This window comes from Nicotiana tomentosiformis, chromosome 3, assembly GCF_000390325.3.
Source record: "Nicotiana tomentosiformis chromosome 3, ASM39032v3, whole genome shotgun sequence".
Lineage (NCBI taxonomy): Eukaryota > Viridiplantae > Streptophyta > Magnoliopsida > Solanales > Solanaceae > Nicotiana > Nicotiana tomentosiformis.
The window spans coordinates 106,299,527-106,316,634 of record NC_090814.1 but is presented as its reverse complement, the minus strand read 5'-3'; the positions used below and the strand labels follow the sequence as shown (position 1 = coordinate 106,316,634).

General features: G+C 36.9%; 1 protein-coding gene across 1 annotated transcript; it reads right to left on the bottom strand.

The window, feature by feature from the left end:
• Positions 1-2,058: 2,058 nt before the first annotated feature.
• LOC104108680 (glyceraldehyde-3-phosphate dehydrogenase, cytosolic-like) lies at positions 2,059-5,261 on the bottom strand. Its single transcript, XM_009617773.4, has 11 exons — positions 5,120-5,261; positions 4,981-5,004; positions 4,778-4,878; positions 4,563-4,678; positions 4,370-4,469; positions 3,532-3,678; positions 3,371-3,431; positions 3,043-3,283; positions 2,765-2,848; positions 2,515-2,604; positions 2,059-2,382 (listed from the first exon to the last, which is right to left on the bottom strand). Exons 1-11 carry the CDS (start codon positions 5,121-5,123, stop codon positions 2,337-2,339), a joined length of 1,014 nt encoding a protein of 337 aa, XP_009616068.1. The 5' UTR covers positions 5,124-5,261; the 3' UTR covers positions 2,059-2,336.
• Between the last annotated feature and the right edge of the window lie 11,847 nt (positions 5,262-17,108).

Here is a 17,108-nt window from a genome sequence, read left to right as displayed (position 1 = left end):
AATTAACAATAATTAATAGACGGAAAACACGAACATGAGAAATATATGAGAATCTCCCAATTAATCGAATTGCAGTAATAAAATATTATCCTACGGTTTTACACCTTCAATTGTAATCTCAGATATTAATGTGACATTTGACCAACTAATGCAGAGCTATGACCAAGAAATATTCCTTGATTACATTAGTCTTTTGGTATTAAACAAATGCTACTTTAAACCAGATTTTGGGGGTGAGGGAAGGAGAGGGAAATCTCAAACTGACTGTAAAGAACAGTTCTGGTCCAACAGAGGAATATCATTTATTCTCCATTTTCAAATTTGAAATTGAAATGAAGCATTCAATTTATATTTTGTTTTTCAACTGTTTTTGTCCAGCAGAAATACCGTACTCTCCATTTTGAAATTCGAAATTGAAATGGATTTTGTTCCCTCAAATTATTTGGAGAATTTTTCCAATTTTATCTTGCTGTCAAAATATTAAAAACAGTGTTTTTTGGGGAGTTAGCTAGTCCACTGCGAGTTACGCAACTAAGCAGAATACGTGATGAAACTCTTGTTTAAAAAAGAGAACTTTTACCCCAAACCGAAAAATAAGTACTAAGCTAGGTTTGAATATAGATTTGATTGAAACTTGAAAAATAATTTTTTAAAGTTATGTTTGAATATATATTTTATTTGACTGTTGGGACCGTTTGACCTGCGAGGGGACCGGTCTAGTCCTTGGCGGGCCCAAAATATAGGACCGGCCCCAGGGCCACTAAAACCGGTCCTAACGGCCCTGGCTCGTTTGACCCCGGTTTCGTCATAGTCGACTCCTTGTTGAGAGTATCCTTGAGCAACTAATCTGGCTTTGTTTCTCACAACTTTTCCAAATATTCTTGAACTACGTTATGACCTGATTCATGCGGCGCCATGATACGTAGGCGCTCATCGGATTCGATCAAAACCATAAATAAATTGAGTGAAAAAATAAACCGAAACAAAGAAAGAACAAAAAAATAATAGAAAACGACCCCGGAATAGAATTTTGATGATTACAACAGCTCCGTATGGTGATTTTGGACTTAGGAGCATGATCGGAATTTTATTTGGAAGTCCTTAGTGAATTTGCGGACGCGTAATTCTGACTGCGTCCGTGCTTGGGCTTTCACGGCCGTGTAATAGTGAGCGCAGTTCACGTTTCTTCATATCTGGGCCTGGTTTGAATATAGATTTGTTTGAAACTTGAAAAAGGATTTTTTAAAATTATGTTTGGATATACATTTTATTTAAAGAAAAATTGAAGATTTTTTAGCAGTAGAAAAAAATTTCACTCAAAAACTGCGAAACTACAAAATTTTTGAATTTTTTTTCTTTCTAAAACATGATCATTTTGCAAACAATGTTTTCAAATAAAATTTGAAAAATTGAAGCCAAAATGGGAGCTAAACGTTAGCTAAAAAGGACAATACGAGCTAAATGAACCCCGACCTCCATATATTCAAAACGTCAATTCAGTATTTCATCTACCACACAACTGCTCTGCTACTATTAGTTGTTAAAGCACCTAAGCTCTCAACCAAAAGTCATCAAACCTATTGACATTCTCGTGATCAAAATGGGCAGCTAAAACAAATTCACAAGACGATCTGCAGTCCTGCCAACTCTGCCATCGCCACAGTCATCCCTTCATTTCTTTAACAAGAGAAACTGAAAACACAACATAAAAGACACCGTGATACTACCGGAAGAAAGGAACATCGAGTGGAATTGGGGGTTTGGGGGGGGGGGGGGGGGTTGGGAGGCGGACATCCCAGGAAGAATTCTACTGTCAACCCCATAGCAGCAAACAAACAAGTTAAAGCTTAAAAGAGAACGAGGCCGCAGACATTTTGGTTACTTGAGCTTCTCCCCATTGGCTTTCCAGGGCTGTTAAGGAACCTGACGTGCATTTTATACTTGGGACCTGTTGGCTAAGCACCAGGTTCCTTTGCCAGAACGTCATAACTCGTAAGTGTGATCTTGTTTTTCCTTTATTTGGGGGAAAGGGAGATGAGAAAGAAAGAGCACCAAGCAAGGTCCAAACTTATTACACATTCATAACACAACAAAAACAAGAAACATATCCAGAGTTGCAAAGACTGGGTCTCGGAATGTGTGGGGAAGTCTACAACAACCCAATTGATGACCTCAAACCATATCCAAGAGTGCAGATATCCCTAAATTACATCAAAGAGCCGCTCACTTGTAGTCCGAGTGAGTACTTTATTCTAAACTGCTTTATCTAGTAACAAATAACAGACTCCTCACAGCAGCACCACTACACTTGGCCACCAATGAGTAAACTGCCACTTTTACTGAACTGATGCCATGTGCTTAATCAAGTCCACCACTCGTGTGCTGCAATTCCATCAAGGATTACTATTAGCAGGAAGGTACAGATCACAAAACTCTAACACAATGCAGTCACGCAGAGCATATACTGAATTGGAATGATAATGAATAAATATACACAATCTCTTATGTTTTTACCTGTAACCCCATTCATTGTCGTACCACGAAACGAGCTTAACAAAATTCTTGCTCAAAGCAATTCCAGCCTTGGCATCAAATATGCTTGATCTGCAAATTATTTCCATTCAGAAATACAGATCAGTCTGATTAGAAGAGCAAGATCAAAGTGGATCAGTAGACAAGGTTCATGCAAGAACTTTAGTGGAGCTCGTGGAACATAAAATGGAGAGAAAATAGTTCATGAAACACTTCAAAATCCCAAACTCACCTATTGTCTCCCACGAAGTCTGTGGACACCACATCATCTTCAGTGTAACCTAGAATTCCCTTCAATTTTCCTTCAGATTCCTCCCTTTAGAAGTTATATACCAATGCAAACGTTAGCAACTCAATACAATCTAGCAGCTCCAAAAGAATAATTTTGGACTAACAGATACATCATTACAAACTACTATTGATGCGATAACAGAATCCTTGAGGGGAAGGGGAAAATGACTTGCACATACTAGTGCCCTTGTGAAAATTAAGTACAGACAACAAGCTTACTTAATGGCAGCCTTGATTTCATCGTAGGTAGCTTCTTTCTCCAGCCTCACTGTGAGGTCAACCACGGACACATCAACAGTTGGGACTCGGAAAGCCATTCCGGTTAACTTTCCATTCAATGCTGGTAGGACTTTCCCAACAGCCTTGGCAGCTCCAGTACTGCTGGGAATAATATTGAATGATGCAGCTCTTCCACCCCTCCAGTCCTTGGCTGATGGCCCATCAACAGTTTTCTGTGTGGCTGAAATAATATAAAACAGGTTGCAGAACTGAGTGAGCAAGCTACAAATGAAATATATTTAAAAGTAAAAGCAAGAGTTACCCTTACCTGTGATGGAGTGGACTGTGGTCATGAGACCCTCAACAATTCCAAATCTGTCATTTATAACCTGCAGAATGACATGAGAAATTGTGACACGTTGTTTCATTCTCGTATCCATGTTATGCAATGACACAAAAAACAAATTTGAAGAATCGGGTGGGTAGAACCTTGGCCAAGGGAGCAAGGCAATTTGTGGTACAGCTAGCATTTGAAACAATGTTGAGCTCGGGCTTGTATTCTTTCTCATTGACACCGACAACAAACATCGGAGCATCCTTGCTAGGGGCAGAAATGATGACTTTCTTGGCACCACCCTGATGATTCACAAAAGTTGAGCATATATTAACTCCCTTAATTCACTGATAACAACTCAAGCTAAGGCCGAAAGGAAAAATAATCAATTAATCCAACTATCATAGCATTAGTAGCAACTAGCAATTAGCATACAGAGCCCGAGGTGGGTAGTAACCACTATACCATGTTAATTCAGAGTCCTTAATTTGACTCAACAATCAGATATGCTTTATCTAAAGTTAAATTGCTTTAGTTGCACCAAGGCTCGAAATTAAATGTTCTGTAAAAGTTAATGTTCTTGCCAAGAAAATACTTATAATATCATTCATATATAGGTGCTAGCGTGCTCACCAAAATGCAGGTATAGATCTTCCGTTCATCACAATAAAAGATGTACACATCAAGCAATGATTAACATCACTAATACCAATTTTGTAATGCTGCGTTCAGTATGTCATCACAATAAGAGATGTACTCATCAAGCATCAGTTAACATCACTGAAACCAATTTTGCAATGCTGTTTTCAGTATATCATCACAATAAAAGTTGTACTCGTCAAACATCAATTAACATCAGTAATACAGAGTGATTATGTTTAACTTGACGATCATACAAACACAATGCACATAATTGTGGAACTTTTTCCTTATATAATTTAAAACAAGGAACATCAGTTAAGAACAGAGACCAATTTAAAAATGATTACAAACCTTCAAGTGAGCAGCAGCCTTGTCCTTGTCAGTGAAGACACCAGTCGACTCCACAATGTAATCTGCTCCATTCTGGCCCCATGGAATCTCCTCTGGGTTCCTTCACATATTCCAAGAAAGTTCAATCACGAATTCTGCTCGACTCAAGAAATTTTTAAAGCAATCTCTATGGTAAACAGACAAATATTAGTACCTAAAGCCAAAAACAGTAACAGCCTTCTCACCAAAGAGAAGGGTCTTGTCATCCTTAACCTTGAGCTCGTGGTGCTTCCACTGGCCGTGTACACTATCATACTTGAACATATATGTCTACAACACCGACATACATAACCCATCAACTAATTAAGCTTTCACAAGATTATTAATGAAGTTATTGAAATTTTCGTTTCTGGTTTTTGGGACAAGTACCATGTATTCAACAGAGATGAAAGGGTCGTTAACTGCGACAAGCTCAACATCATCTCTTTGGAGAGCAACCCTGGCCACTAATCGCCCAATTCTTCCAAATCCTAAATCATGAGAACAATATTTCAAAACCGATCTTAGCAAAAAAACATGGAAATTACCTAACAAAGCTAGATAAAATTCACTTGACGAGCACAAACTCTTACCGTTAATTCCAATCTTAACCTTGGCTGTGAGAGTAGAAACAAGAAAAGCAAAAGGATTAATTAATCAGAGTCCATGATGTAAAAAGAAGAATTCGTGTGCGAAACCAGGAAAAGAAAAAGGAAAAGTGAATCGAAATACCCATGATTTTTGAGAAATGAGAGGAGGAGCGAAGTCCGATCTGACTGAGTGATTGAAGGGCTTTGTAGAAGAGTGTAGTGGATTCAGAGTTGGTGGAAGGGTTTGATACAACGGGTGAGAAGAGTTATGAGAACAGTCTAGTGGTATTGCTTGTGTATGTACTTATGTTTTTCTTTTTTTTTTAATTGTCATTTAAATCAAAAAATTTCCTGTAAGCAACTCAGTAATCGTTTAAGATAAAACAATATGAATTTGTAAGTGTGTTTGTAGCGCACAATTGACGTTATTGCAATATAAATTTTGTTGGAACATTACATACATACAAGCTCTAGTTAATAAAAAATATATTCAACAAACATATACTCCTCACATTCACTTTTATTTCACACATTTTGACTTTTCAGGTCTTTTAAAAAATAATTATTTACATGATAATTTTACCACAATAACTCTATTAATTGATACTCAATAATTGAATCCAAAATCCCAAATAACTTCTGAAGAAAAAAAGAACAAAAGAATTAAAGATGAATTTAGTGGACTTTTGTATTTAACGGATGGTGATAATAAAAAGTTATTTGTGAATTTCAATATTGAACATTGAAAAACTATAATTAATTATTATTTATTCAAGAAATATTAGTTAATAAATTATGGGTAAAATAAAAAAAAAAATCTTTTTTTAATATATATATAAAAATAAAAATTTATTTTTAATATACCTCCGAATTAAAAAGTGAAGTGAGTAATACTCTCTAGTCTCTAGGTGGCCACTGCACCAGTCAACCACTTTGAGTTGAAACGGACGGTGTACCTCTTGATTTGCGTGACTGGTAAGCGGATAAAACCAACCACGGATTACTTGGCAAAACCGGAGAGCACAATCTTACACTTGTCAGCTTTTTAAACACATGTCTCTGTAACAATCGATGTTCCCCTTTCTCAACTTGTATATAATGTATGTCCCACATCTTCTATTTTAGGATTAGGAATTAGGTTATACATAAAACGGAAAAGGTCAAATGTACTCTAAGTATTAGGAAATAAAGTTTAAATGTACCCCTCGTTATACTTTTAGTTCAAATATACTTCTTTTATTATATTTTTGATTTAAATATATATATTTTTTGTTAAGTTTGTCCACGGTAGATATCAAATTCTGCGTGACACTGATATTTGATAAGGTGGATGCCACGTGGCTTGCCACCTCAACACCCTTAACTCATTTTACCTTTTCCTTTTATTTTTTTCTACCACTAAAATTTTCTTCTCCTCCATCATTATTGCACCATTGTCGCTACCATGGAAAATATTGTATTTCAAATTTTAGTCTTTTATATATAAATTAGGGGCACTGAGGTGGCATGTCATGTGACATCCACCTCATCAAATATCAGTGTCACGTAGGATTGGATGTTCACCTTAGACAAACTTAATAGAAGAGTGGTATATTTGAATCAATAGTATTACAACAGGGGTATATTTAGACCCAAAGTATAACGAAAAGTATATTTAAGGGATTGTTACACAAATAGCCGACCAGATTCAATATTTACTTTTTCTAGTCGGTATACATTGATTATACACAATATATATATATATATATATATATATTAATTATATTTTCGCCGACTATTTTTAGTTTAAGGGATTAGATGAGCAGTTATTTGAGTTAATTTTTCTATATTTAAACCTTTTCTCATAGTACAAGAATATATTTAGCCATTTGCGGTATATCTACTACTAATATATAAGGGACAAACCCATAAGCGGCCCCCTAAAGTTGGCTCCGCCTTTTATTTTGACACCTTTACTCAAGCCTTTTCCATTTTAACACTTTAACTCATTCCTCTATGTGCCACTTAAACACGAAAAGCTGGCTTGTCACATTGTGTGATTTGCACCTCTTTTGAGCGCGTGGAAAGCTGCATTTTTTTATTTTTTGATTTATTTCTCTTTCTGCTTCCTCCCTCTCTCTCTCTCAACCATCACCTCTGACCTTCCCCTACCCACCAACCCTTCGAATGCCATCCTCATTTTCCCTTACCCCTCCCTCTCACTTCTATGTCCACTAATATGATAAATAAACGACGAAATTGTGTACGCGGTCCTTGTAAATCTTTTCTCCATCATTACATAAAAAATGAGCAAGTCTGGGTAACTCCTATTTATGATATCCAGAAACATCAGAGCACAAAACTATGTTACAAAATTCAATAATGTCAATAGATTTCTCTTTCCAATTAAAACTGGTTAAATTCATTAGTTATGTAAGAATATCATCTTTGATTTCTTGATGCAGATATGCAAAATATCAGTTCTCTATATTGTAGTGAATCAACTAAATAAAAAATGATGGTCAAATTTGAAGGCAAAATAAATTCGAGAAATGAGAGAAATTATCTAAGTGAAATGACAACTTGAAGCCAGTGATAGAAGATTTCTTATTGAAACCAGTGAAGATTTCGGTGGTGAAAGCTCTGGTGGTTGTGGGAATATGATAGAACCAGAGGATGGGGTGAGCGGAGAAGATGACGGGGGTGGGGATAATTGAAAAATATAGTTTCTTTTTTTTTTCCTCAAAATTTATCTTTAAATTAATTGGGAACAAATGCCACATGTCATCATTTCATTTGTTGTTTTGCCACATAAGCAGCTTGTGAATTACACTCTCTTTGTATTTTTAACTGGTCATGCTTTGTGTTTAAGTGGCACGTGAGAAAATGAGTTGAAATGTCAAAATGAAAAAAATTTGAGTAAAGGTGTCAAAATGAAAAGTGGATCCAATTTTAAGGGGCCGCTTATGGGTTTGGCCATATATAAGAGACGATAAGCAGCTGATGGTCAACATGCCTGCTTGGCACCAAAAGGGCGCTTTGGTAATTTCGGTTAAAATGGAGCAATATGATTGCTTAAAAAAGAACTTTACTGTAGCTTCAACATAATCTTTGAGTGTTTTGACTAAATTGCCCCTGGGCTTAGGTCATCAAACATCACACACACTTCTACACTCCAATCCCTCACGTGGGCCCCACGTCCTACCCCACCCAACTTTTTCCCTAATCGTTCAGTGATGCACCCGGAGGTCCCATTTATCTTTCCTATTTCTTCGTTTGATTTATATTGTTTTAGTATTGATTGATCAGAGTAACTAATATGTGATATTTAGTATTATTTACTCAAAAAAACAATACTTCATAAATTTTAATATCTAAATATGATTTTTTTACTTTAATTATCTCAAAAGTGTACTTCTTTGTTGGTTCTTTCTTGGCAACTAAAATATTATTTTCTGTCACAATAATTTACACAAATATTTTCTTGGCAACTAAAATATTTTCTGTCATTAAAATAATCTCTAATAAATTTATTGGCATCAATTCTATTGAGTTATCTCTTACATTGCATATATATTGTCTGTCAACATCGTAATTTTTACTTTATTATTGAAATCTTACATGATCAAGCAATTAAAAAAATGAACATTATTTATTAGTCCATCTAGAAGGAGAAAAAGGGAAAGAAGGAGTACAAGCAATTGCACTAGCGGCAAGAAAACTCTATATATAAAACAATAAAAAGGGTTAAAAAAAATCACAGTAAGAGAAAGTATGCAGTAGGCAGAAAAAAGGCAAAAGGAGCACCGGGGCTAGAATTAGGAGCAAGAAGTACGCTTCGAGAGACAAATCTGAGGAGGAAAATAATTTTTTTAAAATATATTTAAAAAAATAAGATTTGAAATATCATATGGTAATTATACTATATTATTACCATAAATTTATTTTTGCCTTTGATAATTGCAAAGTGTAGTTACCTCATTTTAATTATGCATAATTTTATGTGGACTAAGTAATTAAATGTACAGACAAATATATTAAATTGTGTAATTACAATAAACTACACTCAAATTCAATTACATAAAAACTTTTCAAACAATCACTAAGAGTTTAAATATTTGAGCTTCAAATTATTGGGCACATGCTCAGCACGGGCTAAATGGGACTAGTAAAAAAGAAGCGAGAAGCTTTTAGGTTAGGATGCTCTTTTGTTATTAGGAGTAGTGTTTTTCTTTTAGGCTGTTCAATGAATAATTCTTTTTGTCCAAATTCCAAATCATGAATTCGTGTTCGACCCAGACTATTCCTATGGTCCGAACTAGGATGTATATTATCTCCAACTTCAATTTTAGCATTTAAATTATAACTTTATTTATTCATGTTATAAAGAAATAGAAGAAAACAACCTAAAATTATTCTAGGTGGCTGTCACGATCTCAAATTCCCTCCGTTGGATGTCGTGATGGCACCTAGTCTCTAAAATTAGGTAAGCCTATTAATGCGGAATAATAATAAATATCTGAAATAAATAAACTACAATTCAAAAAATTTCAACTCCCAAAACCCAGTAGAAATAAGTCACAAGCTTCTAAGAATTTATTCTCAATGTCTCTATATGTCAAGGTCTAAATAAAATATAAGGAAGCAACATAAAATGATAGAAGGGGACGCCGGAGTCTGCGGACGCTGGCAGATATACCTCGAAGTCTCCGTGCGCAGGCAACTCACTAACGTCTAGGCTGGTAAAATGTACCTGGATCTGCACAAAAAGATGTGCAGAAGCGTAGTATGAGTACACCACAGCGATACCCAGTAAGTGCCAAGCCTAACCTCGGTAGAGTAGTGACGAGGTCAGGTGAGACCCTACAGGAATATAATAATGGCATGGTAAAATGTTTATCAATGTAGTAAAATAAAATGACATTGGAAATGAATCAAATAGTATGTCACATTTAATGACATCAAATAATTACAAATAATAACTCGTGAAATCAAAACAGAATTTCCTTCAACTTTATGAAAATCACAACAATTAATCGAAAGCAACTATGGCCATAAATCAATATCAACAAGGGCACTCCCGAGGTACCGCCTCGAAGTCCCAAATCATAAATAAATTCACAATATCTCATGTCCTTATATCACCGCGGGAGCCTTCACAATTTATTTAAAGAAAACATTTTTTTTCCGAAATAGCATCCCGCGTTTTAGCCACCCTTATCACACCGCATGACTTCTAGTAGTCACCCCTACTAGCCACGCGTATCAAGCCACCCTTATCTCACCGCATGCGTTTCAACACCCAGACCTTATACCACCGCATGCGTATCAATATCACAATATATCACAATTTGCACCTCAAGTGCTCAAATAATTTAACTTGCCAAAATAATCCAACAACAATATTTTTCCACAATAAAGAGCTCACGGATCATGCCAAAATAAATCATCAATAATAGTTTTCCACAATAAAGAGCTCACGGCTCATGTCAAAATAATTCAACAACAATATTTTTTCACAATAAAGAGCTCACGGCTCATGCCAAAATAAATCATCAATAATAGTTTTTCACAATAAAGAGCTCGCGGGTCATGTCAAAATAATTCATTAATAATATTTTTCCACAATAAAGAGCTCACGGCTCCCTCCCAATGAGTATAAAAATATTCAGGAGTAAATAATTTAGGAAAATAATATTTCAAAATCTTTACTACGTTGCTTCAATATCAAGTTTAAAAATGTCAAATACTTCATATTAATAATATTTAATTTAAAGAAAATCAATCTTCAAATAATGTACAGAATAAAAAAAACCAAGTTTCAACTAAACAGGTAAAACAATTAGTAAGAAAAGATCAAACAAATTTGAAGTATATATCTCATATCAATGATGAAGAATATAACAAGATAAAATAATTTAATAAATACGCAACAGTGATCTACACAATTTAAAAATATAATCTTTCACAATTTAGTCCGTGTACACACTCCTCACCTCGTGCACACGACTTTCAACACATTTCAATAATCATATCAATACCAATCCTAGGGAAAATTTTCCCCACACAAGGTTAGACAAGTCACTTACCTCGACTTGCTGCAATTTAACCAAGTATTATGCTTTTTCCTCGATTTTCCGACTCCGATCGACTCGTATCTAGTCATAATTAATTCGATACAGTCAACAAAAATTATAGTAATTAATTTCATAAGAAAATATTATATTTTCATTAAAATCCGAAATTAGCTCAAAATTTGCCCGTGGGGCCCACATCTCGGAATCCGGCGAAACTTATAAAATCCGATAACTCATTCAATTACGAGTCCACCCATAACAATTTTACCAAAATCCGATAACAACTCGACCTCCAAATCTTAAATTTTTATTTTTGGTGATTTTTCTTCCATAAATTCACGGATTCATGATGTAAATGAGTATGGAATCATGAAATATAATCAATATAGGATAAGGAACACTTACCCCAATGTTTTCCCGTGAAAATCGCCCAAAAATCACCCAAGAACTGTGCTCCAAAAATCCAAAACGAAATGAATGAAATGACCATTTTTGGTCCTTAAGTTTCTGCCAATCCGTCACTAAACGTCCATTTTTCGTCACTAAAAGTCCACCAGAAACAGCTCTATGAGTCTTACTTCAATTGATCATAACTTTATGTACAAATGTCCAAATGATAAATGGTTTAACTTTCTGGAAACTAGAATCCACCAACTACAACTTTCATGTTTTGCAATTATTCTGATTCCTTATGTATTGCGAGATATAGGCTCCCAAAGTCGGCTGCATGCATCAGAATTTCTGGCAAAATTTCTGGCGAAACTGCTCTACTAGCCTTCATTCAATCCATCATAACTTTCTGTACAAATGTCCAGATAATGCATAGTTTAACTTTCTGGAACCTATAATCAAACGACTACAACTTTCATGTTTTGAACATTTTCTGATTCCCTATGAATTACGAGATATAAGCTTCCAAATTTGGCTCCACGCACGAAATTTCTACAACAGAAATTTCTGCAAACAGAAATTTCCAGCACTTTGTCCGAAATCCATTCCGTTTACCTTCCGAAATCCACCCGAGACCCTTGGGACCTTAACCAATTATTCCAACATGTCCCAAAATACCATACGAACTTAGTTGAGGCTTCAAACTACATCAAACAACATCAAAACGACGAATCGCACCTCAAATCAAAATCAATGAACTTTGAACTTTTAAATTCTATATCTTGTGTCGAAACATATCAAATCAATTCGGAATGACTTCAAATTTTGCACACAAGCCATAAATAACATAACTGAGCTATGAAAATTTTCAGAATCGGATTTCGACCCCGATATCAAAAAGTCAACCCCTCGGTCAAACTTCCTAAAAATTCAACTTTCGACATTTCAAGCCTAATTCCACTACGGACTTCCAAATAAAATTCCGATCACGCTCCTAAGTCCAAAATCACCATACGGAGCTGTTAGAATCATCAAAATTCTATTCTGGGATCGTTTGCACATAATTTAACATCCGATCACTATTTAAACTTAAACTTTTAATTTTTCATCAAAATTCCATATCTCGGGCTAGGGACCTCGGAATTTGATTCCGAGCATACGCCTAAGTCCCAAATCACGATACAGACCTACCAAAATTGTCAAAATACTGATCCAGGTCTGTTTGCTAAAAATATTGACCAAAGTCAACTCAGTTGAGTTTTAAAGTTCTAATTCATATTTTAATTCATTTTTCACCTGAAAACTTTCCGAAAAATTTTTACGGACTGCACACTCAAGTCGAGTAATGGTAAATAGTACTTAGATCACATAATTAATCATTAAATTTAAAGATGACATTTTGGGTCATCATATTCTCCACCTCTAAAACAAACGTTCGTCCTCGAACGGAGTTAGAAAAAGTACCTAAGATGGTGAATAAGTGTGGATAACATATGCGCATATCATGCTCGGTCTCCCAAGTCGCCTCCTCGACTGGATGACCCTTCTACTGAACCTTCCCGGAAGCAATGTTCTTTGACCTTAGCTTTCGAACATGCCTATCCAAAATAGCCATTGGTTCCTCAACATAAGATAGATTCTTGTCCAACTGAACCGAACTGAAGTCTAGCACATGAGACGGATCCCCGTGATATTTTTGAAGCATAGAAATATGGAATACCGGATGACCGGCAAAGAGACTAGGTGGTAGTGTAAGTTTGTAAGCCACCTCTCCAACTCTCTCAAGAATCTCAAAAGGCCCAATATACCTAGGCTCAAATTGTCCTTCTTCCCGAACCTTATCACACCCTTCATAGACGAAACCCGGAGCAATACCCGCTCACCAACCATGAATGCAACATCATGAACCTTCCGATTCGCATAACTTTTCTGTCTAGATTGGGCTGTACGAAGTCAATCCTGAATCAACTTAACCTTTTTCAAGGCATCCTGAACCAAGTCTGTACCCAATAGTCTAGCCTCGCCCGGTTCGAGCCAACCCACTGGGGACTGGCACCACCTACCATACAAGGCCTCATACGGAGCCATCTGAATGCTTTACTGACAACTGTTGTTGTAAGCAAGCTACGCAAGTGGTAAGAACTGATCCCAAGCACCCCCAAAATCTATCACACACGCATGAAGCATATCCTCTAGTATTTGAATAGTGCGTTCGGACTGCCCGTCCGTCTGAGGGTGAAATATTGTACTCAACTCCACACGAGTACCTAACCCTCTATGTAAAGCCCTCCAAAACCATGAGATAAACTGTGTACCCCGGTCAGAGATGATGGATACTGGTACACCGTGAAGTCTGACAATCTCGCGAATATATACCTGAGCCAGCTGCTCTAAAGAGTAAGTAGTAATCACAGGAATAAAATGAGCTGACTTAGTCAATCTATCCACAATCACCCAAACTGCATTGAACTTCCTCCGAGTCCGTAGGAGCCCAACAACGAAATCCGTAGTGATCTGCTCCCATTTCCATTCTGGAATTTCCAACTTCTAAAGCAATCCACTCGGTCGTTGATGCTCATATTTCACATGCTGACAATTTAGGCACCGAGATACATATTCCACTACGTCTTTCTTCATCCGCCTCTACCAATAGTGTTGTCTCAAGTCTTGATACATCTTTGCAGCACCTGGATGAATGGAGTACCGCAAACTATAAGCCTCCTGAAAAATCAAGTGGCGCAAACCATCTACATTTGGCACACATAGCCTTCCCTGCATCCGTAATACATTTTCATCTCCAATAGTGATTTCCTTGGCATCGTCATGCTGAATTGTGTCCTTAAGGACAAGCAGATGGGGGTCATCATACTGACACTCCCTGATACAGTCATAAATAGAAGATTGAGAAATCACACAAGCCAAAACTCAGCTCGGCTCGGAAACATCCAGTCTAACAAACTGGTTGGCCAAGGCTGAACATCCAAGGCTAAAGGCCTCTCTGCTACCGGTAAATATGTTAAGCTGCCCAAACTCTCCGCTTTACGACTCAAGGCATCGACCACTACATTGGCCTTCCCAAGATGATAGAGAATGGTGATATCATAATCCTTAAGCAACTCCAACCATCTCCGCTGCCGCAAATTAAGATCCTTCTGTTTAAACAGATATTATAGATTTTGGTGATCGGTGTAGACCTCACAATGGACATCGTACAAATAATGGAGCCAAATTCTTCAAGGCACGAACAATAGCTGCTAACTCAAGGTCGTGGACCTTTTTTTTTTTGTACCTTTAACTGTCTAGACGCGTAGGCAATCACCCTACCGTCTTGCATCAACATCCCGCCGAGACCAATACGCGACGCGTCACAATACACAGTATAAGACCTTGAACATGTAAGTAATACCAATGCTTGTGTCGGAGTCAAAGTGATCTTGAGCTTCTGAAAGCTTAACTCACACTCGTCTGACCCTGTAAATGGGGCACCCTCTTGGATCAATTTGGTCTTAATAGTTGTTCATAATCAATTACAGAATCGTCATTTAACCTCATGTTAACAAAAATCTCGTTGCAAACCTTCACAATACTGATAACTAGATGCGAGGCATGAAGACTTCATAATTATTTACCCGAATTAACGAGTCACATTTAACGCCACCTAGGCGGGCACCTACCTCGTAGGTTAAAAATTAATAATTACAACACGAATTTGACAACTATGCACAGAGAATTTCATATAAGAATTTTCAAATAAACCTAACATGCATGACTCCCTATTAGTACTATAGTACAAATTTAATTTCACATGGGAGAACTTAAACACAAGAATTTTTCTCACAAGGATCTCGTCCGTATATAACTTCCACCGCAGCTCGTAGCCCGGTTTAAACGTATCAATTTATATAAAAATGTGAGGATCTCGTTCCCAGTTCTGAATCACAAGTAATATGCACATCGTGCCAACTGAAAATTTTTATTTTCTCCTTTTAAATAATTTCGGTTACACCAAATCACAACACATAATGAACCCCACACCGGTAGGGCATATAATTCATAATTTGTAATTAATTATTCGGAATTTACATCAAAATTTACCAAAATGAGTAACAAAAAGCCACATTTAGCCTCGCAGCTCTTATTAGTGACCAACACGAAATGATAGGCATAGTTATCTCCATAAAATCTCCCAACAGGGATAAACACATAAGTAAATTATAGAATTATGAAGCTCATTCATAATTGGAGCACAATAGGAAGACTCATTTCGATATTGAGAACCGAATCAACTTAAGAAAATTATTCCTTTATATTAAATCGAGGTCATACCTGTAACGACACCATCTGATGTAGCGACCTCCGCCATACCGTAAAATAAATATATCAACGGCTGGGTCTCCACCTCTAGGACGCCTTTTACCCGTATGTCCTCCACCCTTAACTGGTCGTGTGGGTGGTGTAGTAACTACAATAGGGCACGTAGCCTGAGCGCTTTGATGAAATATGCCTCTCCCAAGTTTGAAATAATTTTCTCATGATGTGCCTAGTATCACCGTATTCATAACAACCCTTTTTGCGGGTTAGGCTGCTCATATTAAGTCTGTGCAGATAACTGGAATAACCATTGTAGGAACTCATGTCGGTGGTGCATTAAAAGAACTTACTGGAGCACCCCGAGTAATCCGATGTGCGGAATGGGCTGGCCGACTGCCCGAGCCCCCGCCATAATGATTTATACTTGCAGAGTAGAATCCACTGAATCCCCCAGAACCTCGAGACGTCTTGGTCTCCTTAGTTTCCTTTTTCCTTACCCCGAACACGTTCTAATATTTTGGCAATTTGTACAACTAGCATAAATGAAGTATCAGCTTATAGCTCCCGAGTCGTACAAAATTTTACGATTATAATTAAGTCCTTTAATGAGTCTGTGGACTCGCCCTCTGGCTGTAGGAAGCAAAGTAGGAGTATGACGGGCTAACTTATTAAACTTTATGGCATATTCTGACATCGTCAATGGTGACATGACGCAACCGTTCAAACCCTATGCACCACGCATTACGGAGAATCCGGGAAACAAACTCTTTCAAAAGCATTTCTGAGAACTAAGCCAAGTGGGCGGTGTTGCATTGGCTGGCCTGCCCTCTTCATAGGCTTACCACGAACACCGGTGGTGAATTATCTCTCCCAAGGCAAATTTCTTCTTTTGTTATGCTGACTTAACATTGTTGAGCTGACCCATTTCTTAACATACTCTTCGACTCTTCTTTAGGGTAACCCTTACCCTTATTTATACACAACGATCACAAAAGTAGAGCTCCATACAGACAAATCTTGTCATGAACCACATAGTCCAGACTCTCGTCAACAAGTGTACTTACTCCGAAGCACCCCAAAATCCACAACAGTGACGTCCACGCTGAGTAGACCTTCTACAAATTTAGAGTTGTTTCTATAACTCCTTTGATATTAAAGTATTGGATTATTAAGGAGGCGTACATACCGCAAGTCCTAACCTTATCCTCCACAAAATCTCATGTCTTAAACATGTGTAAATTTTAGGGAACCTTTCAGTACCACATATATACATTTCAGGCCAAAACTGATATAATACATGACCCCGCAATCCACTCATTGGTAGTGGACTCCCCCTACTCGGCGCAAAGTCATAGGTCACAACGTCCAATGATC